At 50.8% G+C, this 27,958-nt stretch overlaps 2 protein-coding genes and 1 long non-coding RNA gene across 14 annotated transcripts in view; 1 reads left to right on the plus strand and 2 right to left on the minus strand.

The window, feature by feature from the left end:
• Positions 1 to 188: 188 nt before the first annotated feature.
• Positions 189 to 19,205, plus strand: LOC119527435. 2 transcript variants are annotated; one of them, XR_005215392.1, is made up of 3 exons: positions 189 to 979; positions 15,624 to 15,773; positions 18,311 to 19,205. It is a non-coding gene; the product is annotated as an uncharacterized LOC119527435 (long non-coding RNA). The 2 variants fall into 2 exon arrangements; XR_005215391.1 differs by lacking the exon at positions 189 to 979 and adding an exon at positions 12,020 to 12,120.
• Positions 8,076 to 11,921, minus strand: ARTN (artemin). 4 transcript variants are annotated; one of them, XM_037827463.1, is made up of 7 exons: positions 11,673 to 11,921; positions 11,074 to 11,221; positions 10,772 to 10,883; positions 10,275 to 10,402; positions 9,578 to 9,639; positions 9,074 to 9,212; positions 8,076 to 8,998 (listed from the first exon to the last, which is right to left on the minus strand). In XM_037827463.1, the coding sequence occupies exons 5-7, from the start codon at positions 9,635 to 9,637 to the stop codon at positions 8,547 to 8,549; spliced, it is 651 nt and encodes a 216-aa protein (XP_037683391.1). In that variant the 5' UTR covers positions 9,638 to 9,639; positions 10,275 to 10,402; positions 10,772 to 10,883; positions 11,074 to 11,221; positions 11,673 to 11,921; the 3' UTR covers positions 8,076 to 8,546. The 4 variants fall into 4 exon arrangements, with proteins under 4 accessions (XP_037683391.1, XP_037683390.1, XP_037683389.1 ...); XM_037827462.1 differs by having other exon boundaries at positions 11,074 to 11,271; XM_037827461.1 differs by having other exon boundaries at positions 11,453 to 11,921.
• The window catches only part of ST3GAL3 (ST3 beta-galactoside alpha-2,3-sialyltransferase 3), a 250,394-nt gene continuing 236,722 nt past the window's right edge, over positions 14,287 to 27,958 (minus strand). For all 8 annotated transcript variants that reach the window (XM_037827459.1, XM_037827457.1, XM_037827455.1 and 5 more), the window contains 3 exons: positions 20,871 to 21,017; positions 20,479 to 20,625; positions 14,287 to 15,361 (listed from right to left, as the gene is read on the minus strand). In XM_037827459.1, the coding sequence (XP_037683387.1) occupies positions 15,272 to 15,361; positions 20,479 to 20,625; positions 20,871 to 21,017 (384 nt within the window). In that variant the 3' untranslated portion in view covers positions 14,287 to 15,271. The remainder of the gene's footprint in view (positions 15,362 to 20,478; positions 20,626 to 20,870; positions 21,018 to 27,958) is intronic.

The raw sequence follows: 27,958 nt of genomic DNA on the forward strand, positions 1-27,958 counted from the left end.
CCAGAATGGCCCAGTGGAACTGCGCACAAACTCATTCCGGGTCTCTGTCCTTGTCCTCGCGCCAGTCCGCGCGCCGCCGAGCAGGCGTCGGAGCGGCGCGCCGCCCGAGGCCCCCGCCGAGCCAAGGCCCCGCCGCTGCTCACCCTGGGAAATGTAGTTCTTGTTGCACCTAGCGAGGGCGGCGCCTGGCGGCGGAAGCCGGGAACATATGGTCCGGGGACCCGCAGAGCCCGGCCTGCTGCAGGCCTTCCACAGCGGACTCGCGTTCCTGGCCTGACCCCCGATGATCGCTGCGGGCAGCCCCCGAGGAGGATGTGATTCAAGGGACCTGTAGGTGGAGGATCGTGGCGCTGCGGACGCATTCTTGCTGCCAGGAAAGGGGCCATTTGCGTGGAGGGCGTCAGCACCACCCAGAGATGAGAGGGGACTTGGGGCGCTCCAGAAATCAAAAGGATGGCTCTCGGGACCACCCCACAAGTAGCCAGGAGACCTCATGCCATGGACAGTGCTCAGAGACTTTCATACGGTTCTTGAAAGTAACTTCTCTTTATGAGTAATTAGAATAAGAATAGCTCATTTAAGTGCTAGGAACAATATTTTGCATACATTAATTAGGTCCAATTCTCTTAACAACTCTGAGGTGGGTATTTTCATTCATCATTTTCGTATAAGGAAACCTAGGTTGTTGGACGTTTAGCGTATCTTGCTTCCGGACACACAGCCCAGTCACAGATCTGCTCTGTACCAGGCAGTCCCTGCCTCTCACCCCTCCAGTTTGTTCTTTTAACTCTGGCCAGCTACCCCAACGGGGGGAAAGATAATTGAAAAGGAAAGGATCTCTGTACTAGTGTTGAAGTGAGGAAGCGGGCATGGGCAACAGCTGCTGAGGCCTGAGAACGTCAGTGAAGAATTTCCTGAGGAGGGGAAACTTGATCTGAACTTGAATAGAGAGCCTAGGAAGGAGGGGCTCCATTAGCTGGTAAGCAAAGTCCGGGGGGAATACTCTAGTCATTCAGCAAACCTTTACGGAGAAACTAATTGAAGAACAGCTAGTAACTTGTGTTCCCCTTAAAGGGATAAATATGGTGTGTGATGAAGGGGAGGGGTGAGAAACGGAGACAAGATGAGAGCAATAGACTCTTGTAGGAGTTTTGGACTTAGAATTCTAAGTGTAATACGAAACCATGATGGATTTTAAAGTGAGCAGTGATGACTGGATTTGCATTTTAGAAAAATCTGACTGCAATATGGAGGATGAATTGAAGGAGGAAAGCATAGAGGCAGGGGACATTTGGAAGGAGGAAACAGAAAGCCAAAATAAAGTAGCTGAGTTCAGGCCTGTGCCTAACAGGGTGAAATGCCCTGGCCCTTATGCTGGCTGAAGGTTTCATTGTTAGAAGTGGGGGAAGGGAGGGAGACCTGGAGGGCTGGTTTTGGGCGGAGGAGGGAATAACACAGATTCTGTACTTAGTCATGAGTTCAAAACCTGGCTCCACCTCTTTTTAGCCGTGAGACTTCTTCTCAGATTTGCTTCTTACAAAATTAGAAGAATAATTCCTTCAGTGAGGAACAAACTGAGATGATACAGGGCTTGGCCCAAATGCCATAACTTGGTCAATATGAGTTTTTTTCTGCTTCCCAGCCTGGGCTCCTCCACCCCAGCATGGGGGATCCCCTAGCAGAGAAAGAAGCCAAGCCTCATCAACAATGGCTCCTGAACATGCTTCACAATCACGCAGAGGGCAATAGGACTGAAGTAGGTCATGGGAGGGTGGGGACATTTATGGAGGACCTGCATTCAAGGGTGATCTCTAGGAGATAGAAATCACAGTTCAGGATAGCTTAGAGTCACATGGGAGGTAAATCTTTGGGAGCTAGTTACAGAAGGGTTCTATTCCTTTGAGGAAGAAGAATAGGACATAGAGGGGCCAGAACATGTGACAACCCTGAGAAGGGTCTGCAGATTCAGAAAATAGCATCCCAAAGCCCAGGAGAGGTAGAGAGGGAACTTCTGTTGGCCATTGGAACCAACAATCCATATCCATGTCAAATTAAATTCTCAGCTTGAAGTTTTTCAGCCCATGAAAATAGTGTGACTTTGGGTTGCAAAACCAGATGAGGGCCTATTTATAGTTACAAATTCTCAGGAGAGTTTTGTTCCCCCTTCCACTTAGCACCGAGGTTGGATTCAGGCAATTTTCTTTGGTTAGGGGTTGAGGGGAGTGGTAGGAGAGTGGTAGAGTTATACCTAATTCACCTTTACACTAACAGCCCTTTGGGGTCCTGGTTTTATGGGGAAGTTTCTGAATAGACTCCCATGATGAGGGGGCTCTGGGCTTTGTCTTCTTTTCATAAGCTCCAGGAGCCCTCATAAACCAATGCTGGGGTGCACCAGCTAAGGAAAAATGCCCTCAAGGTGACAGCCAGCCTCAGAGATTTGTTTAGGTTTCTAGCTTCCTACTTTCACTTATCATTTTGGCCTGAGTATTTCTTAAGTTCTTGCCAGCCCACAGATGCATTTAATTTTTAAAAACATATTTGTTTGTCCAGCATTTTTGTTTTCAGCAAAAAGTTTAGCCCAGTCTTTAGAAAACCAATGGGCAGTTTTGATCCTTCCATGATTTGATTTTTTTCTGCTGGGTTTGGCCCTGTTAACCACTCCCTTACCCTCTTCTGTTTTGTTTGTTTTTTCCTACCTCTCTGACCACTTCTTTTTGGTTTTCCTCCTGGGCTTGTCCCTATTCCTCTCCCTGTTCCTTACACAGTTCTTCAGGGCCTTGGCCTCTGCTTCTCTTATCCTTCATTATCTCATCTCTCTCTTGGCTTACAGCTAAGATCCCAGTGCTCTCTAGCCCAGACTGTCATGAGTTCCAGACCCTCATATCCAATTGCCTCTGGCCTCTTTGCCCTCTAAAGGTGCCACAGGCACCTTAAATTGAACTTGCACAAAACCAAATTCATGACCTCCCTAACATCTTGCCCAATCACATGCTAAAAACATTACTTTCTCTGTGTTCCTTACCAGTCACACAAATCAGACACCTGGAAAGACTCTTTCATCAAGCCCCCACAACTAGTTGGTCACCAAGTCTTGCTTATTGTGCCTTATCTCTTCTGTCCTTCGACTACACAGCTTCTGCCCTAGAATAAACTCCCAGCATTTCTTGCCTGAATTATTGCAATAGCTCTAACTGGCCTCCGCTGTCTCCCTATCTTGCCTCTTCCACTTCATACTAGACACAGCAACCAGAGTGGTCCATCTAAAACACATCTCTAACCAATCATGTTACACTCCCCATTTAAAGCCCTTCAGTGGCTCCCCTTAGGACAAAGTCCAAGCTCCTTGGTATGACATTCGAGGCCCTTTATTTTCTCTCTAGCTTTTCTTCTTGCTGAGGACCCTTCCCCAATTCTACATCAAATTTCTGGTGATCCTGGGTACACACCAGGCTGTTTCACACGTCTCTGCCTTTGTTCATGCTACTGCCTCTGCGTCGAAGGCTCTGTGTCAACCTGGGTCCGATCAGGAGAGATAAACCACAGTAACCATCTAGGGAAATTTTACTATAAGAATTATTAGTTATAACAGGGGACTGAACAATGAGGAATGGCTAGTAAGGGGACTGAACAATGAGGACTGGCTAGTAAGATGTAGAACTCAAAAGAGCATAGGAATAGGCACAAGGAGCAACCACTACCACTAGGGCTGGCTGAGACAGAGAGCCCAAGAAAGAGCCACCCCTACCCCATCCCTAACCCCCAGGGCCGAGATCCAGACCTTATTGGAAAAGAAGGGCCATGTGCAAACATAGTCATCTTTCAAGACTCAGTTCAAGTGTCACCTCCTCCATGAAGACTTTCCTAACCCTTTCTCCCCATTTTACCAGGTGGAATGGATTCCTTTTTCTTTGTGGGTGTAGGATCCTCTTCCTTCCTGATATACATACCTGTAGTCCAGTCATACTTCTATTAGTGGACTTTTGACAGCTGATTGTTCTTTTTTAATTTGTTTCCTTCCACTTAGGGTTGCCAGAAAAAAATACAGGACACCCAGTTAACTGAATATCAGATAAGCAATAAATAAATTTTTAGTATTATTATGTCCTAAATATTGCATGGGATAATATTGCAAAATTATTTATTATTTATCTGAAATTCCAATTTAATTAAGTGTCCTATATTTTTATTTGCTAAATCTGGCAACCTGTCCCTACCTCCACCTCCATCTAGGCCTCCTTGAAGGCAGAACATGTTTCTGACTGATCTCTGCATCCCTGGTAACCAGCCCAATGTATGACAGTTAATGTTCAATTAATGTTAAAAGAATGATGATTTCTCTGGCTGCAGGGCTGAGAATTATTGGAGAGAGCTGAGACTGAAGAGAAAGAGACCATTTTAGAGGATGAGCAATAAATCAGTCAAAAAAGTATGAAGGCTTCAACAGAATGGCACTGGGAATAGAGAAAAGGAATGTACTTGCAAGATCTAAGGATAAGGGAAGTGATGGAGCAGAAGGAGCCTAGAATGTTGCTCAAATTTCTGGCTTGTCATTGGATAGATGTTGGTGCTATTCACTGTGGAGGGAACAGTGGAGAAGGAGGAAGAGGAGGAGGAGGTTTGGAAGCTGGAGAGCAGGGAATTCACTGATTTTGAGGCACAGGGCAGGGTGGAGAGTGGGTTCGAAGGAGCAAGCAGAAGATATCCAGGGCCAATATGTTAAGTTTGAGGTTTCCGAGGATGTGCAGGTGGAAGCATTGGAAATACAGACTTGGAGCTTAGGAGAAAGGTCTAGGCTAGAGATTAAATGTGAGCATCTCTGGCATGGAGGTGGTAACTGAAACCAAGGGAGCCGATGATGCTGTTCAGACAAAGAGTAGAATGAGAAGAGGACCTGTATCAGAGCCGCGGGGAGCACTTACAAATCAGAGGAAGAAGAACTTAAAAGTAGTCTGAGAATCAGCAGCTGGTGGGATGGAGGAAAAACCAGGAGAATTCAGGATCACAAGTCAAAGGAAGACAGCTTTTTAAGTAGGGGTGATAAAGTTGAGAGATTCTGAGTTCAAAGAACTAAAAGCTAACAAGCAGCCCTTGAATTTAGTAATGATGAGGCCACTGGTGACCTCAGCAAGAGCTCTTTTAGTGAAGGAGAGGTGAAAGCAGGTTCATTTTTTTTTTAAAGATGGGATATATTTGAGCAAGTTTTAAATGCAGAGGAAAAGGAGCTATTAGAAAAAGTTTGACGAATGGGGAGGGTTGTAAATAATTGAAACAGACGGTCCTGATATGGAATCCTGAGCACAGATGGAAGAATGAATCTAGCTACAGAAACACATTAATAAATAGAACAGGGCATCATGCCTTGAAGGTTTAGTCTCCTGAGGGGTCTCTGAATGAGCTTCACAGGGTCCATGGACCCCCTACAATTGAGTGAATTTTTCAGCATTTTTGTGGGGAGAAGGTCCAAGGCCTTCATCAGATTCTCAAAGGATGCTACAACCCCCAAACAGGTTAAGAACCACTTCTCCTGAACAAGAAAGGTGATAACAGGCACAAGTTCCCCTAGATCTTTTCTCTAATCTCTTGATTTCTACCCAACCTCTTCTTTTCAAGATAGGCCCACAGGTAGTCAGCCAGTCCACAGGGATCTCTAGCCAAGGAGAAAATAGCAATCCCTGGACAAAAGAGGAAGAAAACCATTGGCAAAAACTTCCAGACCCCACTGCTGTGGGCAGGGCGAGCACATGAACTTGGAAACATGATTACTGGCTGAAACAAATCTTGGAGGGAAGTCTTTGGGTGTTTCCCCAAACTGGAAAAACTGTCATTTCAGAGGTGCCTATAGCTTTCTGTCTTGCAGAGGTGATGACTTGATATCCCTTTGGAGGAGACCACACCTTAGTTCTGGGACATCCACTCAAATGGGCAATGTAATTTTGCAAAGGTGACTCAAAGACCACAGTCAGTAAGGGGGTTGCCAGAGCCACCTGTGGTCCCCAGGAAATAAGCTGCATTGCCTGGTGTAGTCACGTGACAGGGAATCTCTGCTATGTTGTAGGCAAAGGTGCAGCTCTGCAGCCTGTTTCCTTTGGGAAAAACAATATTTTAAAAGAGGAATTTGGGTTGTTTTGGGCTGCAAACTGTGGCTAGTTCTTGTGGGAATGTGTACTTCTCAGAGAAGTCACCGTTTCATCTGAACTTTGTGAGAAGGTGGACACAAGCTTTTCGGGGCTCAGAGGTCAGAATGCAGTCTTCAGTTGGGGAAGACCCAACTGCTCCGAGGACTGGCAATTTGAGGAGTGTCTAGAGCCAGCATCTTTGTCATGGTCTCTGACTTGCCCCTCTCAAGGTGAGCGTTGTCAGAGATGGCTTCAGTCTTCAAGAGGTTTAACCTTTAACCTCTCTTTAAGAGGTTCTGAGAATATCATTGTCCACTGAGTAGCAGGGCTGGGAGGGTTTGGGGACTGGGCCAGGCTTCCAGCAGGGTGCTCCCTGGCTTCATTCACCCTGGAATTGACATATATCATCCTTCACCCCTAAGCAGGCCAGGGACCCAGCCTTTGTAAGCCCCCTGCAAGCAGCATGGCACTGGTGCCACGTGGTTTCTTTTGGGGGCATGTGTGTGTGAAGATTGAGGATCCTGAATCAGTTTGGAGGCAGAGGGAGGGGACCAAGGGGATTTGGGACTAGCACAAAACTTTTGGGAGCACATAGAACAGGGGCAGTGAACACAGAAGAGTGGGCAGAGCTCTTGACAGCGTCTCACTCTAGCCTGGATGAAAGGGGCATCTATGCCAAAGCAAGCAGGCACTTAGGCAGTTTAGAAGGAATTTCAGCAAGCAGTGTCAAATGCCTGAGGGGTCCCACCCTCAACCCTATTTTCACTTAAATCTCTGCCTGCATGCTCTCATCCACCACTGACTTCAGCTACTTCCTCCATGCCGACAGATCCCAGCCCAGATCTTCCTTCTCAGCTCCTGACCACATACCCCACTGCTTCCTGACAGCCCCACAGTTCCTCAGACTTAGCATTCTTTCCAAAAACATGTTCCCATCTTATTCCCAAAGAAGAATCACACAGGTCTCTCCAGTACAAATCCATAGGACCCAGGAGACAATATTTCACAGGACATACAAAAAAGTTCAGGGGCTTGCATTGACTTTTTTGGAGATGACTTGAGGTCAGAGTGAGAGGCCAGGGTCAGCACTGACTTTTCCTTCCTTCCAAAGTTATATACCTCTCACTTCCTGTCCTTTTTCATACCGTTTGTCAAATTAAATTTAAATAATTATTTATGTAATTGCTTATTTATCCTTGGCCTCCCCTATTATACTTTAAGCTTCTCAAGGGGTGGGATTATGTCCTTTTCACTTCTGTATCTCTGGTGTCTATCCAATATCTGACATAAAATAGGTATTTAATAAATGTGTGTTGAATGAAAAATGAATATCCTTGGTCAGCACCAAGATGCAGGTCCCTCAGTCCTTTCCTGCCTTTTCATTCCCACTTTTCATCAGTGCTTCATCCATATGTGCCAGCCTCCCCCTGTGCCCTCAGCCCTTTCACAGATGCCCTCTCACCCTAGCTGCTTCGTGGACTTTAGGTAGCAAGCAGCCCATGCTGGACCATTTGCAAGTGGAGGCAGTGTGTAGCTGTCAAGGTGCCTTGATTATAGGGCACTGATCAATGGCAATGGGATGGAGGAATGTGTGGTTCTCTGTGTCTTCACCCACAAAGGGGTCCCCAGGGATGACTGAGGTCACAAGTGTAGGGCTTTCACCACAGAAGGTTCTGTCCCACGGGTAACCCCAGGCCCCAAGTGCTGTGCAAGGGGTTGTGATTTGGCTGCGGGGACTGGCGAATGCGCCTTTGCCATCTCATTCTGCCTGTTTCATGTCCCATCTCAGAGCTGCTAGATGGGGGTAAGCAGTGGGAGGGCCAGGCCTGGCCTGGCATACAGTCCGTGATTGCTGAGCGGGGCTGAAGTGAGTGGGATGGTCAGGGCATGCTCTCCATCCAATCTTTCCTACCCATCCAGTCCCCACTGCCCAGGAAAAGATCTGGCAAACCACAGTAGTAAATAAATAACTTATAAATAAATAGGGCTCCAGCTCCCACTAGTGAGTACAAAGTCAGTTCCAGTGCAGGCACTTTCAGCCATGCAACTGTAAAGTCTCCTCCAAATTCCATCATCCAACGGGGCTGGGCTGGGGCCTCAGACACTGCTGGATTCTCCAGAGTGGGGATCCAGGGTCTATGGCCTGGTCAGTGCCAAAGTCTGTGAGCAGTAGGTCCTAAGGTGTCTCCATAGCTGAGGTCTCCATTGCAGGTGTCTGTGGGATTGGGACCTGCAGGGTGAGGCCCCTGGGGCTGCTGCTCCTTGCCTGGGTCCATCTCTACATAGCTGATATCCATCACCCAGCTGGGGTATCAGCTCTGAGGCCTCCATCTCTGACTGAGGCCCCTGACTAGTGGGTCCCTGCGGGAGGATCCCAAACAGGAAGATCCATGGGTACCGGTCCAGTCTGCAAACCCGTTAAGAAAGCTCTCAGCTCAAGCAGCCGCAGGCGGTGGCTGAGAGGCGGTCCACGGTCCTCCAGGTGCTGTTGACGTCCATGAAGGAGACTGCCTCATAGCGAGTGGGTCGGCAGCAGGGCTGGCTGATGGGTCGAGCGCCTGGGGGCAGCCGTAGGGCCCCGGCGCCCAGCAGGCTGGCCAGGCTGAGGTCGTGCGGGGAGCGCGCCCGGCGGCAGGAGCCGCTGCAGAAGCGGAAACGCACGAGCTCGTCGGAACTGTGGCCCAAGCCGAGCGCGCGCACCGGCACTAGCTGCGCGCGCAGGCGGCAGCCCCGCGCCCCCGCCGCCCGCGCGCGGCTCCCCCGGCCGCCCGCACGCGGCGCGCGGCCCCCACGAGGTGGCGCTGGCAGGGGCGGCGCGGGCCGGGGAGGTTGGGGCAGCGGCCGCCGGGCTCTTCCGCCGCACAAACGGGCCGTGCGTCCCCCTGCAAAATGAGACGGAGTCACGCAAGGTGTCCCGGGCCAGCCCCCCCCCCCCGCCCTCTCGCCCTGTCACCTACCCGGCAGGTGGCCGGCGGGGGGTGCCAGAACCGGAGCCGGGCCTTCGCGGGTGGCTGGGCTGCGGGGTGCGGAGCCCAGGGAGGCCTCCGCAATGCTGCTCAGCAGGGCCAGAGCGGCCAGGGCGGGCCACAGGGTGGGCTGCACAGAGGGACAAAGTGGAGCCTCAGGGAGGAAGAGGGAGCCCTGATGGGCTTAGAGTGGGGGGAGTTCAGCGAAGTCTGTTAGCGGGCTGGGAAAGTGGAGCTCACGGAGGGGAAGGGCTCCCTAGTGTGTGTGGGGTGAGGCGTGGGATGACTCAGGAAGGCCTTAAAGGGTTTAAGAGAGCCCAGGGGACCACTGCTCACCTGAAAGCCGGAAATCCAGCTGCTGCTTCTACATTCCTGGTCTATCCCAGATCCTTTTCCCTCCCACATCTGATTCCTGCCCTGGCAAAAGCCCTGCTCTCCTGCCTGTCAAGCCCCTCTCTCCTCCATACCAGACAGGAGTCACTAGGAGTCACTCACCTGTCGCCTAGGCTGGTAGTAGGGAGGCAGCACAGAAGGGCTTCCAAGTCGAGGCTCCATATCTATTATCAAAACCAGGGAATCCCATCAGCTTTTGTTGACCTGTTCCCCCACCCTCCTCTTGAGGCAGTTGGGAACACTGAGAGATGAACTCTCTCTTGAGTGGGTTATCCTTCCACTTCAGTTTGCCCAGGTGAGGAACAAGGGGCTTGGAGAGCTGGACTGGACCCAGGAGGAGGTAGCTGCTGCTAAGTAGCTGCATTGAGAACCTTTACTAGGTGTTAAGTAGGTGCTTTGCAGCTCTTCCCTCTTTCAGGCCTCAACTGGTTGTGATGGGGTAGTTGGTATAACCCCCATTGCCCAGATGAAGAAACAAGGCTCAGAAAAGCTGAGGGACTGCCTATGTGCATAAGACTGGAACTGCACAGCTGGGGTTTCCTTTTTCCCAGAACCTTCCCAGCACCTTCCTGCAGAGCTGGAGGTGCTAGAGCTCGCTGGAGAAGGAAGCAGCTGGACATCCTTGGTCTCTACAAAGTGTCTATAGCCCATGGTGCAGAGGAGGAAGCCGGGGCCCAGAGCAAAATTATGGTGGTCACCCTGAGACTTATCCGACGACACTGAGGCTCAGGCCTCAGCCTTTGTTGCCCACCCAGAGCTTTTGTACCCTGCTTCACCTCTACTCTGGACCCAGAGTCACCTGAGTTCACTCTTCTGATCACAGTTGTCTCCTGTGAGCCAGCAGATGGCCGGGACCGATGGGCCCCCAAAGAAGGCCAGGCCTGGGCCAGGCTTTCCAAGGCCACCAGGGGGCAGCATCTGCCAAGCCTGTAGAATCAAAGGGGATGGGGTAGGGTGGGCTTTTCCATACTCTCAGCCCCACTCAGGCCTGACTTCTGGGAGGGCCAGCCAGGACACCGCAAACAGACTGGTCTCTGAGCTGAGCCACCTTGACTGCTGGTCCAAGCCTGCCCCCCTTCCAGCCTCCTGTGGATCTGGCAGCCTGGCTCTGCTCCTAGATGTTTCCCCCTGAGCCCACGAGCCTTCAGGAACCCCCACTGGGTTCCTCAAATAGCCTTCTGGGGCCCCAGAGCCCTCACAAGCTCTCTTTAGCTGACCTACTGTTGGGTCCCAGATGTCACAGCTCCCTGTCCACCCCCCACCCCTAACCCTGCAGCACACATAATGCCTGCAAACCTGTGGGCCAGACCTCCTCAGGCCTCCCAGCTATGGTCCTCCAGGGCAAGGTGTGTGCCTGTCTGCTCGCAGGATACCGGGCCCCATGATTCCAGGTCAGTGACTGTTCTCACTGATGGAGGAAAGGTCAGGTGAAATGTCCAGGCTTGGAAGCCTAAGGGCCCTTTGGGCCAGGGGTAGTCCCAGATCAGGTTTCATGAGGGCAGCTCTGGTCCCATCTTTTCTTCTGGTGATCTGAGGCCACTTGATCACTTCCCTCAGCCCCAGCCCTCGCCTTCCCCACCCACCAGCACACTACTCACCACAGGGGCCTCAGCAAGTTCTTTTAGGCACCTTTCCTGGGATCGGTGCTGGGCTTTCCCTGGCAGCTCAAATGGCTCATGCCCAGGGCTGTGCACCTGGCAGCACCTCTTTTAGCCAAAAGCCTGGCCTTGGCACTCAGTCTACGCCCTGTAGCGGCAGCGAGAGCCTCACATTACAGCAGGCAAGCAGGGCTAGTGCTGTCGGATAAGCGACAAGCGGGGCTGAAGGGACTGGGGAGGGGCGGACAGCAGCGCGGCAGGCCCAGGAGAGGGAGGATGCAAGGAAGGGAGTGGAGGGGAACCATTCTGCCCGCTCCCCCTAGCCCCGGACGCGTCCAGCGAGAACTGGGACGAGAGGATGGGCAAGCGGACGGCTTACCGCGGGTGCGGGACTCGGGGCCTGGGTCGCAGCGAGGGCTGGGGCCCGAGGGACCTGCTGCTGGCAGAGCCCGTGGGCCGTATCTGGGGGCCAGGCCCAACTCCATCCCTCAGCAGCCTCCTGCCCGCTGCCGTCCGGTGTCAAATTCCAACCCCGGCGTCACCGGATCCCGGGGTGGGGCCCAGAGCGCCCCCGCCCCGCCCCACCTTTCAGGGCTCACCTGGCCGCTCCGCCCGCCGGATCCGGTCCCCTCCTGACCCGGCTAGGCGCCCCGAGATGGGGGAAAGAGACGCTGGGAGGGGACCCTGGGACGCAGAGAGCGGAGAACGCGGGCGGTGGAGAGGCGCGGAAACTGGGAGTTCGGAGTTTGTAGACACGCGAAGTTGGGAGGCCGGGCCGAGGGCGGGGGACGGAGAGCGAGGGCGGGGAGGGAAGGGGACAGGCCCATCCCTGCCTTGAGCCGCCGCCCACCGGTGCGCGCCGCCTCCGGGGTCCCGGCCTGCCGCCGGCAGCGACTGCTCTCCCCTCTCTGATCCACCGCTAGTTTATTCTCTCGACAGACAGTTCATCCGCCGGGTCAGGTCGGTGAGGCACTGCGTGGCGCTCTCAGGTCTAACCCCGCTCCGGTCGCCCCACCGCCCACCTCTGGCGCTGCCTGGGGCTTGCAGGTAGAGATACACGTGCAAACCCCGTGGCGCAGCGAGGGTGGTGCTGGAAGAAGTGGGGTTGTGAGGGTTGAGGAAGGGGAGGGTCACGCAGGAGCAACATTTGAGCTGCAGCGTGAAGCCGGAGCTGGAGGGTAGCGTTTCAGATGCCTAATCATGGCAATTTGGCAGGCGGGGTGGGGGTTGGGATAGACTGGTAAGGAATCTGCAGATCCTGCGTGCCACAGTAAGCAGTCTGGACCTTATTCCAATGACACTGAAGACCACTGAAGGCTTTTAAGCAGGACAATGGTGTGTTCAGGCATGTATTTTAGTGAGATGACTGGCTGTAATGGGGAGGATGGTTTTACAGACAGGCAAGGCAGACCAGAGGTGGAGATTCAGTTTGGAGGCTGCTGCCATAGCGAAGATGAGGTCTGAAGTAGAGTTGTGGCAAGACTGGGGGATGCACAGGCCCTTCAGGAACTCACCCTTTTGAGACCTCAGTTGGTACCAGATTGGATGGGTTGGGTTGCGGGGGTGGGGTGAGGCAAGAAAAACCATTTGGCCTGGGAAACATTCCTGAAGCTGGGGCTCTCTGGAAGAGGGGCAGGAACTCATGAATTCAGTGTTGGACATGTTGGGTTGGAGGAGCCTGTAGATTATCCTAGTGGAAATGTTCAGGAAGCAGCTGGATTTGTAGGCCTGGAGGGAAGTGGAGAGAACTGGGCTGGAGATGGCAATTTGAGAATTGTCAACTGACTGAGAATTGGAAGCCATGGGTGGGATGAGTGTGCCCATGGAATGTATGTGGGCCAGCTGTATCCTAGCTATGCCTCAAAATTACCTGTGGACCTTTTAAAACCACCCATATCCAGGCCATCCCAAACCTGAATCAGAATCTCGGGTGGGCATGTACAGGTTTCCGAACCTGCACAGGTGGTTCTGGTGTGGTCAGAACTGAGGACTGCAACTTTGTGAGTGTATTTTCCACACAGTAGTGGGAACTAGAAGCTAGACTGCAGAGATCCCTTCGTGGTGGGTGGCAGTGGGGGCTGCCTGCTGGCTTGGCAGGAACTCTGTAGGGCAGCAGTCCAAGTGGAGAGCAGCTCTGTTATCTGCTACTTCCCACAACCAGCTACCCAGCTGGGGTGGCTTCCCTGAGACTGTGTCAGCCAGGGCTGCCGCTTACAGGCATGCAGCCTGTGCCCTGTACAACTCAGGGCGTACCATCCACAAAGAATATGATGTGCATCTGAGCTGTGCATTGTAGCAGCCCTGCTTCCAGCAGAACAGGAAGTGAGTGCCTGGGCTTGTCTGTCCCTCATCAGGGCCTGGAGGAGGCTTCTGCCTGAGGGCAGGCTGAGGCATGAAGAGGAGGCATGTGGGAAGACAGTGGCCCTTGGGATGGCTAGCTCTCTCTGTCCTGGGGGCTTACCAGTGGGAGACCCTGGGGCTACCAGGACTGTTGGATCAGGGTGGGCAGGATATTGGTGAGGGCACCAGCCAGCCCCATTTACTGCCATAGTGGCTGTATCTGGCAGGAAGTTCACTCCATGTCCTAAAGTGCCAGTATATGTGTTTGCCCCATTCTCAGGCTGCCTGGGGATGCTGGGGAAGGGAGGCATCAGATTTCAGAGCTCTAAGGGCATGAGGTAGAGGTAGTTGGGGGGTGGTGGTGTCCTTTCTGAAGTTCCCCAGGGGAGGCCTGGCGCTGGGCTGTGTGCCTTCCGGTTTGCTGCTGGGAGGGGGGCTGAGGGGAGGGAGGTGTGCCTTTGTGCTATGGGTGGAGGTGGGGCGAGTCCTTTCCAAAGCTGAACCAGAGGTGCCAGGTGTGGGGAAGCTCTGTGAGCCTTGGCATGCTGTGGGCTCGGCAGTGTATCTTTCCTGTGCTGCGCAGGACTCTATCTCTGCAGAGCTGTGACTATGTCCTATGGTTACAGGCTCCAATCCCCTGCCCTCTGGCTCTGCCAGGAGGCACCTGGATGGATTCTGGGGCATGGGGATACAGGACTGAGTAGGGAAGGAGAGACTGCAGAGACCCCTAGGGGGCTGCCCAGGTCCCAGAGGTGATAGAAGTGAAATGACCTAGGGACCTGTGGGCTGAAAAGATGGCCCTTGGATTTAGCATACTTGCTGAGGCCCTGGGTTCCTGTTACTTTTAGGAAAGTCAGAGAAAGCAAGAGAGGCCAGATTCAGGGAAGAGCTTTATTGCTTCCATGACAGGATAGCTGCCACAGCCTGGGTAAGATCCTTGGGCCTAACTTCCATCTGGCCCGGGCTGAAGGCAGAACCCAAGGACCTGGCAATCTCGTTGCTGAAACCCAGGGCAGCTGACAAGTTGGTCAGTCCAGGCTTGGGACACTGTCCCATAGATCAGCTGCAGCTGGGGAAGGGGCCCTTCCCATCGGGCTGGGCCAGGTGTCGCCTCCTGAGCTCTAAAGTTCTCTCTGCTCTAGGCCATGAGCTGTCTTGTTGGCATAGAAGGGATGGCTCCAGGGTTTCTCTGTTGGGATGGCTAGGGGCTGGAGAGTGGGAATACCCCATCTTCTCCCCAAGAAAGGCAAACAGTGTCATGAACTGGAGGGCGCTGGCATGAGATCCTGGCCATCTCCCTGGAGCCCCGGAGAAGAGGACAGGCTGGTTCTGGCAATTCTGCCCTCCAGCAAGCCCACTGATTGTTACCACTGCCTGATGGGCCTTCTAGTGGTCTCTTTCTGCATGGCAAGTGGACCAAACTTGACATCTCCAACCTTATTTAAAAATAAATTATCCCTCCCCTCCCCCCTACCCAAATTCACAAAAGGATAATACACCAAACACTGATTGGAGAAATGATTCTGGCAGCAGCCTTGCTGCCTAATGTCCCACCTCCTGCATGCTGGGCCTGCTGGGCACAGCCGGCTGCCTCCTGGCCCTGCGGCTTCAAGGACCCAGGCTGCGAGTGAGGCTGAGTGCTGGTCTCTGAGGCTGGCCTCCATGCGGGCACAGCTCTGGCTGCCCCGCCAAGGCCTCGCCACCCCTGGGGCCACTTGGCACTGTCCTTCTCTGGGCCTGAAGGCTCCCGCGCCTCTCAGGCAGAGCCAGACCTAGGCCAATGAAGTGGGCAGGTGACAGTGGCTGCTGCTTGCTCCTGGTGGTGCCTGGGCCTCTGTGGCCATATGCTGGGCCCACCTCAGATGCCACTGGTTAGGTCAGTGATGACACGTGCTTTCACCAGCTTCCGCAGAAACTCTTTCTCTCGCTGAATATTGTGTGTCCAGGACTAGAAGGAAACAGAGAGAAGTGATCGGTTGGGTAGCCCAGGTGGCTGCTGGGACAAGCCCCGTCTCAGGGCTCAGCGCCCTCTTCCAATCACGACCCTTGAACCTTTGACCCTCAGATGCTCGGTGACTGTGGAAGGCCTGAGGGCAGACCCTTGTAATCAGTTGGGTCAAGATAATGAGGACCCTGCTCTTGAAGTAGCCCCCACCCCACCCCTTCCCAAGACTTGGTGAAATTACTTTTCTCTTTCTTCATCCCAACAGAACTATGCCTCTGACTCCTTCAAGGTTTTAGGAGATGTAAGCTTCCCAACCCCCTTCTCCAGTGCTGGGGAAAGGACCATGTTATCAAAGATATCACCTCCCTTCTTTTCTGGCAGCCCCTAAGTCCTGGGCACCCTGCAGGCCAGCCACGTGAGTCACTTGAGCCTGGGCCAGGCCAGGGGTGGTGGGGGGTGGTGGTTGGGGGTGGTGGGATGGGGGTGTGAGTTCTGCATTGGGAAAAAGAATAGCGAGGAGTGGCTTAGTCATTCTGGGGCCTGATGCAATCTACTTTCAAGGCCTGGGGCAGCTGATGAAAACCTGCCACTAAGATCAGAGGAGCCAGGAGCCTGAGGAGAAGAGGCTAATCTTACTAATATGGAAATTAGAAAGAAGATCTTGCCTTCCAGGGCTTTCATGGGGAAAAGCCTCACCCCAAATCAGGTTCTTTCCTATCCCTATTACTGTCACCAGGAAGCTTGGATGACTAAGTCACTCAATGAATGAGGAAAGGATTGAATGATTGAATGAATGCATGCATTAATGAATGGAAGCCCAGAGACTTTCATAGTTCGTACCTAACTGGTCTCCCTATAGCATTTGCCAGCACTGAGCATCACCATAACAATTTTAATAGCTAAGCTGTTTATAAGTGCTACGCACTTATAAAATCCTTCTATGGCTCTGTCCAGCCCATATTCTCATACAGTCAGTCCTCTTCAACCTTCCAAAATCTTTTAAATTTGAAACTCAGGCAGTGATAAACAAAATTCCTTGTATTCTTCTCTGCACATTGCCTTCAATTTCTTGTGCTAACCCTACAAACTGGCTGTCACTTAAGGACAGCACCCCCCAGATACACTCTGAAGTGGCTGTTTTCTCCCTCTCATTCCAAATACTACAGAGCCAGAAGGTGGGCATAGCCTTCCTCGCTCTTTATTGCCAATTCTGTCTGGTTATCTCTCCACACTCCCTAAAAACCTCTGCTCCTTTGAAGCACATGTCATTCCACCCTGACATCTACAGATCACCCGTCCTTGATACATAGGCCATACGTTGATAATTGGGGAAGGTACTTGGGATTTCATTCTTTGATTCTTAAGAATAAAAGTAGTCTTTTATACTTCTTGTTTGACAATTTTCATAATAGAAAAGTAAACAAAAATGTCTACTTTGGGGTGTAGCTCTCAGGCTATGCCATTTCTCTGGTGCTCTCTTTTCCTAATTCTTCCTTCCGTGCAGACCACAACTGAGCTTGCCAGAGCTCTATGCACTGGGGTCTGATCCCTAAGCCTGGTTCACAGCAAAACGATACTTGCCTTCCATTGTCCTTGTTCCCGTGAGTGCATCTCTCTTAAGAACCCTGCAGGGAGGGTTGGCCCTGGGCTGGGGCAGATTGTGGGAGCCCTGGGTCCCTAGACTTACCAGGACCCTTGATTCTGGACCCGATGTCCATCTGACGTCACAGTCCACACTCAGAAGAGTTTTCCTTCTGACAGCTTTTTCCAGTCTTTATCCTTGGTTCCTCTTCCCTCACACAACCATTACATACTGGGGTTCCTAGAGTTCTGCCCGGCCTACCTGTGCTTCTTGCTCTCCGTATTCTCCCTGGGAACCCTTACTCTATTTCCAGCCCCGATTTCCCTGCTGTGTTATAGACACCTGTATGAACCCACCTCATCCTCTAGCCTCTCTCCTCCCCTTCGCATCCAAGCTTCCCTACTGTGCACCAGCCACTTGTGGTCTCTCCATCATCTTCTGCTCACTGTTCAACAACTGCAATCTGGCTCTTACTCCACCATACCTTTGAGACTCACCTCACCACAGCCAGCAGTGACCTCCTAATTGGCACATCCAATGGCCATTTCTCATTACTCGTCTTTCTGGACTTCTCTGCAGCATCAACGCTGACATTCTCTTCTTGAAATACTATTCCTTTGGGCCATGACTCTGCATCTTCTTAATTCTTCCCTACTCTCTCTGTCTCCTTTATGATTTCCCTTTGACATCCCTTAAACCATCTCCAGCATTTAGTTCTTGCTCCACTTGTCTTCACATCCCACATACTCCCAGTAAGCCTGGAGAATAGGCTGATCAAGTTGAGTGAGGCAAAGCAAGGGTCAGACTAGAGTTCTGAATGGTTCACTTCAACACTGAAGACAGCCAGGGTGGGTGACAGCAGGAATTCCTGTCACAGACACCCACATTTTAGTGGGTCCTCACGCAAGAGGTTGGTAGGTAACAGTGATGAGTAGGGATTTAAAAGAAAAAAAAAAAGTCCAACATTTCTAAGTGCTTACTATGTGCGAGGTCTTTTTTACACCTCATCACATCCAATCTTTCCAGAACCCTCGGAGGCAGGTGCTATTCTTCTCCCTTTTTTGGATAAGGAAATGAAGGTACAAAGCCAGGCTCTGAACCCAGACCATCCAGTGTCACAGCCTATGTTCTTAAGCACTGTGTACAAGGGTGAGTAGTAGGTGATGTGAACCTTGGGTTTTACGTGATGGTGGAGAGCAACGGTCTGAAAACTGAGATACAGCAGGTGGAAGAAAGGATCAGCCTCCACCAGACAGGGCTTCAGGGGAGGTGGTGTTCATTCTACCTCATTCTTATACCATGGAAATCCCCAGGCCCTGCTGATGTAAAATCCTAAATGTTTCTTACCTGTCTCCTTCTCATCCCCGCAGCCTAAATGCCAGTTCAAGAGCCATCATCTCTTGCCTAGATGCTGCAGAAGCCTCGTCCCTATTCCTGCCTGGCTCCTTTCTTCCATCCTGCAGCCACGGTGGCCTAACTACATGCTAATCAACAGCCTAAAACCCTTCCATGGCTCTCCACTGCCTTTGGGATAATGTTCCAACTCCCTACCCTGGCATAGAAAGCCCTTCATGATGTGTTTATTGCCATATCTCTGCCTTAGACTTTTCCCTAAAGTTTACATAAAAGCAATATGGAAGGGACCAAAGGTATAAGTAGACTGAGCCACAAGGCAGATAAAAGCTGTGAGAGCAGTTTGGAGTGGGAAGCTGGTAGGCGGCAAAGAAGCACAACGATACAGGAAGAGAGGCAGAGACAAAGACCACCAGTCAAAGTAATCATGAGGCTGGGTTGGGGTCACTGCTGAGGGGTTAAGGCAGCCCAAGAGCTGTCCCACACCCAGAGTGAGCCCCCATGCCTGAGTCCCAGTCCAGCCAACAGGAGCCCAGCTGTAAAGCTGTTTCTGGTTTCCCACGAGATTCCCAAGTCCCTTCTCTATTCTTGAAATAACTCCCAATTACTTGAAGTAGCCTGAATGAACCAAAAAAGCCTAATATGATAAAGATGGTAATTGAAGCCATAGCTGTGGATGTAAACTTCCCGGAGAACATGTAGAATGAGAACAGAAGATTGTCTAAGAATGGAGGAGTTAGGGGGGCAGCCAGGCTTCCAGGGGCAAGGGACTAAGAGGGAGTGCAGAGTGCAAAGAGGACAATCCAGCAGGAGGTTGACCACCCCTGGTATTTAAGGGGTGGATAGAAAAAGACAACAAGGAGAAAGAGAATGAGAGAGAATGGCAAGTGAAATAGAGGAAAACTAGAAATTCCTGACCAAGTTGATATCTCGGAAGTCTAAGCAGGAAAGAGCTTCCAAGTGGAAGCTCTTTTTATATGGTCAACATAAAACATGTTTCTGAGAGAACAAGAAAGAGGAGACTTTAATGTGTCCACTGGATTTGGCAGCAGTGAGGCAAGTCTCACTTGGTGGGGTCGTGTTGGGGGAGGAGTAAGGGGGGCAGCCAGGCTGCCAGGGGCAAGGGACTAAGAGGGAGTGTGGTGTGCAAAGAGGACAATCCAGCAGGAGGTTGACAAGAATCAACTGACTGGCTTCAGTTTTCTCACTGGAGGATGGGGAGGGTGGGTTGGGGCCTTGAGGAAAGTGTAAAGCTCTGAACAGTTGTGGTGGCAGATAGGAGAAGCATGTACAAAGACTGATGAGCAGGAATTAGGACTCAGCTGAGGGTAGAACCCTTGAATTTATAGAAATAGAAATCAGTGCAGATGTGAGATTTCCTCCAGCCACCACCCTCAGTCACCCAGATGTAGGAGCAGACAGGGGCTCAAAGCACTGGACCATGAGTTCCAGTTTTCAGCCCGAGATCTGTGGAAGCTAAGGGGGTGGTAAGCATGTTCAGATTTTCTTCATGGGATCCTGGCTGCGATGGAAGAGATGCTGGGAGAGGCCAGGCTGGGGGAACTTTAATGCTTCTCAAACTTAATGTACCTGTACATAAGAGTCACCTGGGAAGCAATTCTGGTGATAAAGAGCTTCAGTGCTTGGCCATGGGGAAGGGTGGTGGAAGTACAGGATGGCTGTCATGGGATTGAGAGGCAGTGTTGTTATAGGTTGTTTGAGGGGGCAAGGAAGTCCTCTGGGGGAAGGCAGGGACTGCGGCAGACAGGATGACTGAGCTGGTGCCGAAGACCAGACAAGTGTATGATGCTGGGGAATGCAGCGTGGAAGAGGCAGGTGCAGGGACAAGGGCAGGGAGAGTCCCAGGGAGGAAATGTCCAGAAGGCTGAGGGTGAGGGCGCTGGGTTCAAAGGGAAGCTGGGAAGGGAGAGGCACAGAGGATGGAAGTCCTTGCTTCTGCTCGGTGATTGGAAGTCTGATGCAGGGATGGACTACAGTGTCACAGCACAGCTGGGGGTGGGGGTGGTGTGGGAGGGCCTTGCCTGGGAGCTCTGGGGAGCCAGACCAGCTGCTTGGCTTATTCCTTTACCATTCATTTGTGCACGTACAACCAGAGCCTGTCCTTTGTGCTGGAAGAGCCCTTCCCTAGACCTTGCCCAGACACTGCCCACGCTGGGCCCCGCACCTCTTTGATGGCCGCCATGCGCACGGTCTCATAGTAGTGCAGGGGTGCATTTGGCATGCTCATGTCGTAGCCAAAGCCTGCGACTGCCACTTCATCACAGCCGTGTAACGCCATGGTCACTGCCACACTGCCAAGCGTCGGGATGTTCTGGAATGGGGGGAGTGCAGAGTTCAGCTGGAGGGCTGGGTCTGGTGGAGACCCTCAGTCAAGCTCCCCAGAGCTGAGCCTCCATTGCCATCCTGAGGACTGAGCCCTCTTCCCTCCAAAACCACCTCCCGGGAGCACTGTAACCCCCATGCCCCACTCCCCACCCCCCAGCTGAAACCTTTCCTTTCCAAGGCACCTCTGCTCCAGTTTCCCTCTTCCTCTCTCCGAGGGCCCAGCTAGCTCACCCCCCGGCCCATGAGGCCGTTGTTGAAGGGCAGTCCGATGAGGGTGAAGGCTGCCTCCTGGATGAAATAGGGGTTGAGGATGCGAATCTCAGAGGGCTCCTTGGGCACTCGAGTAGCCACAGATTTCCAGAAGCCGTCCGATGCACTCTGTGGATATAGCATAAGTGGGCATGAGCTGGGCACACAACTTGTAATGGGGCTGGGTGAGTAGTGAGGACCCAAAGTATGTACGGATAAATGAGAAAGGAGGTGGGGGCACAAGGTATGTAATGGGGAATCTGGGGCAGGTGGTATAAACACAGCTGGTGCTGGGAGGGCTTGGGTATAAAGTGGGGACATGGGACAGAGACAAGGATAAGTGATAGGGAATAGTGAGCATGTGGTAGGGCCACAGTGTGTCATGGGGGGTACAAAGCAAGCTGCAGGGCCAGGACAGAGGGTGCAGGGTGCTGTGGGGTGTGCTGCTCCAGCCTGTGCAGGTTCTTGGGCCCACGGGAAGACCCAGTGGTCCAGCTGTCCTGCCTCCCCATCCGCAGCCACTGAGGGGCCCAGGAGGAGCCTGCCCTCTCTCTCTCCTATCCGCTCTGCTATGCTCTCTTTCCCCTCCTGCTGTCTCTCCTGGCTCTCAGTCAACTGTTCTAAAGTGAACCTGAAAAATAAAGACAGATATGAGCTAGGAAAGCATGGGAGAACAACACTCAAGTCCTTGTTCTGCCACTGATAGAGTTGGGTGACTGGGTAAATGACAAGCTGTCTGAGCCTCAGTTTTACTTTAAAACAGGATCATTCCTCCCCCAGGAGCATAGCCACCATATTGGAAAAGCAATTCCCTCTGAAACCAGACATCTCAGCATCCATTCCAGGGCCACAACTTCCTCTCCTTCCAACCCATGGAGACCTCCACTCCCCCCATTTCCGATCAGTACATGATCCCTTCCTGGGCTAGACCCTGTAGTTCCTTGCACACCTTGCCCCTTGTTCTTCTACTGCCCTAGCCCAGGGAAACTCTGAGTTTTGGATCAAACCATTCATCCACTTTCTCCACCCTTAAAACTGGGCTCCTGACCACTGCTGGAGAAAATCACAAATCACTCCTGCAGAGACTGGAGGCATTACTTACCCACAGGCTCCAACCTAATTGTTATTTCCAGTGAGTTTGTTATTTGTCTAGAAAACCTAAAAGAACCAACTAAACACAGAATGGATAAAATGGGACCTATACACCAATAGGAAACAATCACCAGATAAAATGAAAATAGAGATTGCATTTGCAATGCTAACATCAAACACTATACAATAAATTTAAGAAATATATGGGACCTATAATGAGAAAACTATATTCCTTTACTAAGAGATAAAAAAGATGACTTGAAAAATATTCTTGGATGAGAAGACTGAAAATTAAAATATTTGCCAATTCCTCCCAGATTAATTTATAGGCTTAACAGAATTCTAAGAAAAATCCCAATAGGATTTTTGAAACTTATCAAAAGGATTCTAAAAATCCATCCAAAAGATTTAACAGGTAAAAATAGCCCCCAATTAAAACAAAATTAGATACAAAGATATATTTGAATTTTAAATTATTAAAATAATGATACACGTATAAGAATCAACACAAAGATCAATGAAACAGAATAGATAGCCAGAAGCAAATTACTGGATATAAAAACTTTAATAAAGTAAACCTCATGAGTCAGTGGGAACAAGATGAATTTCTCGGTAAGTGGTATTTGAAAATTTGCCATTTGGAGAAAAGATCTATTTATTTCCTCTTCTCATATGCAAAATAACATGTTGAAAAAGTACAACCAAAAAAAAATTAGCTGTATATTTATTTTATCATTGAACTTTCTAAACATTAATGCAATGGAAAAAAAGAGAAAAAGATAAACAGATTTTGACTTCATAAACATTTTTAAGTGCTTTGGTACATTAAAAATATAATAAGCAAAATTAGAGAAATTAAAAAATGGGAAACATTTTGTCACAAATAATAAGAAATATATATTTAAGAAACTCGTGAGAAATTAGTATGAGATCCCATAAAAATGGATAAAGGACATAAAAATTGTTAATCAGTATAAAAAATATTCAATCTTATTAGTAAGAAAGAAATGCAAATTAAAACATTAATGAGATGTTACTTTTTGCCTACTAAATGTGTGTGCATATATATATATATATATATATATGCATGTGCATGAATATGTGTACATACATTTTAGTGCTTGTGGTGGTAAGCTGCTGTAGAATTCTCTTGCATCACTAGGGGAGTAAATTTTGATACAGCCTTTCTAAAAAGCAATTTGGTAATGTGTATCAAAAGCCTTAAAACTGTGTAGACCTTATGATCCCCCCAATATCCCTTCTAAAGGTAATCAGAAAGGTGAAGACCTTTGCACCAAGCTGTTTATTGCCATGTTATTCATTAGAGTGACAAAATAGGGAAAAAAATCCAAACAATAGAGGTTTGGTTAAATGATACATAATATATCCATATAGTAGAATGTGATAAAGACATCAAAATTATGTTTTGTAAGAATTTTGCCATGTTTGCTAAGAAATAAATGGATGTAGAACAATTTGCTTAACCAATCCTCCATTGTTGGGTATTTAAATTGTTTCTAATTTCCCTGGATCTGCCCCTCTGTGTTCCCTATCCTCTGTTGTTTATCCAAATCTTCCAAACCGGAAACCAGGGAATCGATTCTTCTGTCTCTCCAGCCCATCCTGCCTATGGTCATCTAGTTCTTTCAATTCCATCTTTAAGTATACCACAGATCCATCCCTTCCTCCTAAACCCCCTGCTACCACCTCAAGTTTAGGTCTCCTCATCTCAAAACCGGACTAACATAATGACAGGTCATTTGCACCATCTGTCTTGTTGATTGCTAAATCCTCCAAAGCCTAGTAGAGAACACAACAAATAATTGTTGAATTCCATTCATTTATCCAACAATTTATTCAAGTGCCTAGAACGGGCCTACCTCTGCATCTAAATCATTTTCCACTCTACGTCAGAATGATCTTTCTATACACAAATCAGACCACCTCGTTGGCCCACAGATCCAAGCTTTTTAGCCAGTTTGTAAGGCCCTGCCTGCCTCTCCAATTTCCATCTCAGCCCCATCTGAAGGTCCCCCTGGCCAGTTCCTGCCTCTGTGCTTTTGTGGATGCTGCTCCTTCGGGCTCCAATGGCCTTCGCCTCCGTCTCCCTGAGAAGCACCAACTCACTGTTTAAGACGCAGCATCTCCTCCTCCCGTCTTTCCTGACTTCCTTCATGCCAAGGCGGAACTGGCCTCCACCCTTTGGGAGGTGATTACATACAGAGTTAAGATCCTGGGCCTGGGATTCAGCCCAGTTATGGTCATTTGCTGTGATGACCCTGGGCAAGTAACAAGTTTCCTCAGGATAAGACAGGAATAATATTATTCACCTTATGGGCTGTGGTGAGAATAAATGAGATAACCCAGGCTGAGTGCCAAGCTCATGGTTAGCAGTCAATAAATGTCAGCCATTATTATCGATGTTAGTGATGTGTTGTCACCCCCCACCTCCTGCCCTCTGTCACAGGACAAGGCATTCACGTCTGATTTGTTTGTGTGTCCTATGGCCCAGCACAGGACCTGTCAGCAAGGGGCATCTACTAAAGGAGATAAGAAATCCATCCAAGACTCTTCTACTACCCTTGGCAGCAGAAAACTGCTCCCCACTGGTCAGTACCTCTTCAGCCTCAGCTTCTGCTGCCCCTTCAAAGAACTGTCTCTTCCAGCCCCTCCCTCCCCATGTCTCCTCACCTCTGCAGCAACATCTCTTTTTCTGGCAAATTCTATCTGCCCTCCAAAGCTCAGCTCAAAAGATAGGCCCTTGAGGCAAACTTCTCTGAGTCTCAGCCCCCATTAGTCTGAAAGAGGAGACCCCAGTTCTTCCTCCTGTTGAACTTCTCTGTTTCCAAGAGGGGTGTATGTGTGTAAGGAGGAAAAGGGCAGGGATAGTAGGATCTAGTAGGAAAGGGAAGGGTGGAGAAATGGCCATGACCTGACCCAGAACTGGGGAGAAGCCCCTCCTGGGTGGTCCAGGTGTGGACTGAAAGGATTGGCAGGTGCCAGCCTGTGCCAAGCACGGCAGAGCCCCCCATCCCTTCTCCAGAGCCTGGCAGGCCCTGACAGTTCCCCACCCAGGGCTCCTGCCCATGCCTGCCCCACACATAACTAAAGAGGAGGAAGAATGCACAGGGGCTGCTCAGGAGGGGGTGGGGAGAGCCAGGAATAGCTGGGGGAGTGGGCTAGGCTCCAGGCTGGTTTTCACAGACATTTACGTCTCTTCAACTTTCACCCACTTCACAGGTAGGGAGCCCAAGATGCAGTAACATGTTCAAGGTCACACAGCCTGCTAGTGGCTGTGCCAAGACTCAAACTCAAGTGTTCTTGCTCTAAGATGGGTGATTCTTTCTGCCACATCCCATATTATCATTGCTGCTGCTCCCACCCCAGAACAGGCAAATTAGCCATAACGGAGAACCCCGTGTCCCTGAACCTGGGCTGGGTGCCTGAGGTCAAAGGTGAATGGGACCTCACCTCTGCCCCCTAGGGGCTCTAAGGTGAGTTAGGGGTCACTCCAGGTGGTGCCACATCCCATTTCACAGAGAGGACGAGGCTCAGAGAGGTAAATGGACTTGCCCAAGGTGGCACACACAGCTGGAGAGTATCTGAGGATTCAACTTCAGAGCCTGGTTCTCTCCAGGGCATGAGCTGCCCTCTCAGAAACAGTATCTTTTAGTCTTTTCCATGTGCTAAAATCCTATATCTAACCCCTAGGTGAAACTGTAGGAAATAAGCTTAGTATCTCAAGCCCCTTGAGAATCTTTAGTGGAGCAGGCTTTCCACCAAATCATGGGGGGCTTTTGGTGGAAAGACTGTGTTTCCAAGAGGGGTGTATGTGTGTAAGGAGGAAAAGGGCAGGGATAGTAGGATCTAGTAGGAAAGGGAAGGGTGAGGAAATGACCACGACCTGACCCAGAACTGGGGAGAAGCCCCTCCTGGGAGGGCCAGGTGTGGACTGAAAGGATTGGCAGGTGCCAGCCTGTGCCAAGCACGGCAGAGCCCCCCATCCCTTCTCCAGAGCCTGGCAGGCCCTGACAGTTCCCCACCCAGGGCTCCTGCCCATGCCTGCCCCACACATAACCAAAGAGGAGGCAGAATGCACAGGGGCTGCTCGGGGGTGGGGGGGGGGAGTGGAATGGGGGGGCTTTTGGAGCAGGCTTTAGTGGAGCAGGGGAAAGCTTCAGCCTCTTTTCCCACCATTACTCTTTGCTTGGAGGAGAAACATAGTAATCTGACTGCTTAGATTTGAGGATATTGAGTATGCCACATTTACCATGTTGGGTGAAAAGTCTCCTACACCCCCGTGCGCTCTCTCTCTCTCTCTGACTTCTTTGTGGCCGTGGTAAGGTGAGGTGACCACCCTGACCGCTCTCCCTCTGCTCACCGCCTGCCAAGTGCTCTGAAGGTCTCAGCAGCCAGCAGTGGCTGAGAGTGATCTTGGGTCTCTGGGGGAAAGGGGTCTGTGTGCTCGAGTCTCAAGTCCCAGAGAACCCTGCGTGAGAGACCTGGGAACCGAAATGGTCAACAACTCAGTGATTCTCTTGTTTCCCATCTGCCCTTGCCCTGATGTAGAATTCCTCAGGAATTTCAGAGAAAGGAACAATAAGATCAAGATACGATTTGGGCATTTCTCTGTTCCCTGGCCATAAAATGATTAGTTATCAACAAAACCTCAGCTAGTCTATAAAAATCTGACTCTTCTTTTCAGAAAAACATACACAGGCACACACACATAGCATTTTGCATACCATTTCAGAGGTTCACAGAAGCCCTGAAGCCAAGGGGATTTGCTGACTTTGGATTAAGAACCTCTGGTAGAGGGGGAGAAGAGATGAGAACCCTAAATAGAATCCTGAAAACACCAACTTTTAAGGGGTGGGTGGAAAAGGAGGAGCCCATGGAGGAGACAGAAGCAACAGCAAAGGGATTTAAAAAAAAAAAAAAACTAGGGAGAGGGCAATGCAGTAGAAAATCATGGGCACTGGAGTCTGGAAAACCTCAGTTCCCATGCTGATGCCACCACATGTTTATCACCTGGGGCACATCACTTCATCGCCTTAAGCCTCGAATTCCTCATGCATAAAACAGGGATGACAAGACCTACTTCCCATATAGTTATGAGAATTAAATGGGATGCTGTGCGTTTCATAAGATCTGGTGCAGTGTTTGGCAGAGAGCAAGAGCTCAATAAAGCTTACCTGTTATGATAATTAGTGGGTGTTACAGAGGCCAGGAGAGTGAAGCAGAGGGTGTGGTGGGCAATGTCAGATGCCTCAGAGAGGCCAGTACCCAAACATATCTACATACAAAGGAAGATAGTGGAATGGGGGGGCTTTTGGTGGAAAGCCAGCTTTTCCCTTTGGTTCCCTGCGGAGGGGCAGTGGGCCCTGGAGGCCTCCCCACTGCTGGGAGACACTGCCAGCCTAGCGCCAGAACACAGACCTGTTCCAGAGGGCCTTTGCCTGGCAGGTGTCCAAATCTGGCCCAAGGCCTGTTACATCTCATTTCCCCAGCCCACAGGACACAACACAGGTGCATAAAGCCAGCCAGCGATACTGGCTACAGGATGGTTGTATCTCTCCCCAAGGCCAGCTGTGGGCTGGTTCCTGGTTGAATCCCTCCTCCTCCAGGAATGTCCCTACTTGGTCAAGTCTGGACCCAGCGTACGGGTGTGCTGCGTGGTGCCGCCAGTCCCCTCACTCGTGCAGCTTGTTCTGCTCCCGTCAGCACAGCCAGAAACAATGGGGAAAAGCAGATGGGAAGAACGTGCCTTCCTGGCCAGGCTCCTGCAAATAACGTTTCCCTGCACACACCCTCGTGGGATTCTCTTCAGAAGCGGTCTGCATGCCAGGATGAGAGAAATTACCCATGGGCTGGCCTTCTTCAGGCAGAGGATGGGCAGATACGTCCACTCCTGTGGTCCCTGCTGCTACTGCCTTAGGACAGGTCATCGACTCACACCTGGGTCACTTCATCTGCCA

Source organism: Choloepus didactylus, chromosome 2 (assembly GCF_015220235.1).
Source record: "Choloepus didactylus isolate mChoDid1 chromosome 2, mChoDid1.pri, whole genome shotgun sequence".
Taxonomy (NCBI): domain Eukaryota; kingdom Metazoa; phylum Chordata; class Mammalia; order Pilosa; family Megalonychidae; genus Choloepus; species Choloepus didactylus.

Excerpts from the sequence above, each read along its gene's own strand:
- ARTN (XM_037827463.1), bottom strand. The coding sequence starts at position 9,637 with ATGGAGCCTCGACTTGGAAGCCCTTCTGTGCTGCCTCCCTACTACCAG. Across the intron at positions 9,213-9,577 it reads ACTACCAGCCTAGGCGACAG|CCCACCCTGTGGCCCGCCCT; the intron begins GTGAGTGACTCC and ends CCCTCTGTGCAG. Across the intron at positions 8,999-9,073 it reads CCCCGCCGGCCACCTGCCGG|GGGGACGCACGGCCCGTTTG; the intron begins GTAGGTGACAGG and ends CTCATTTTGCAG.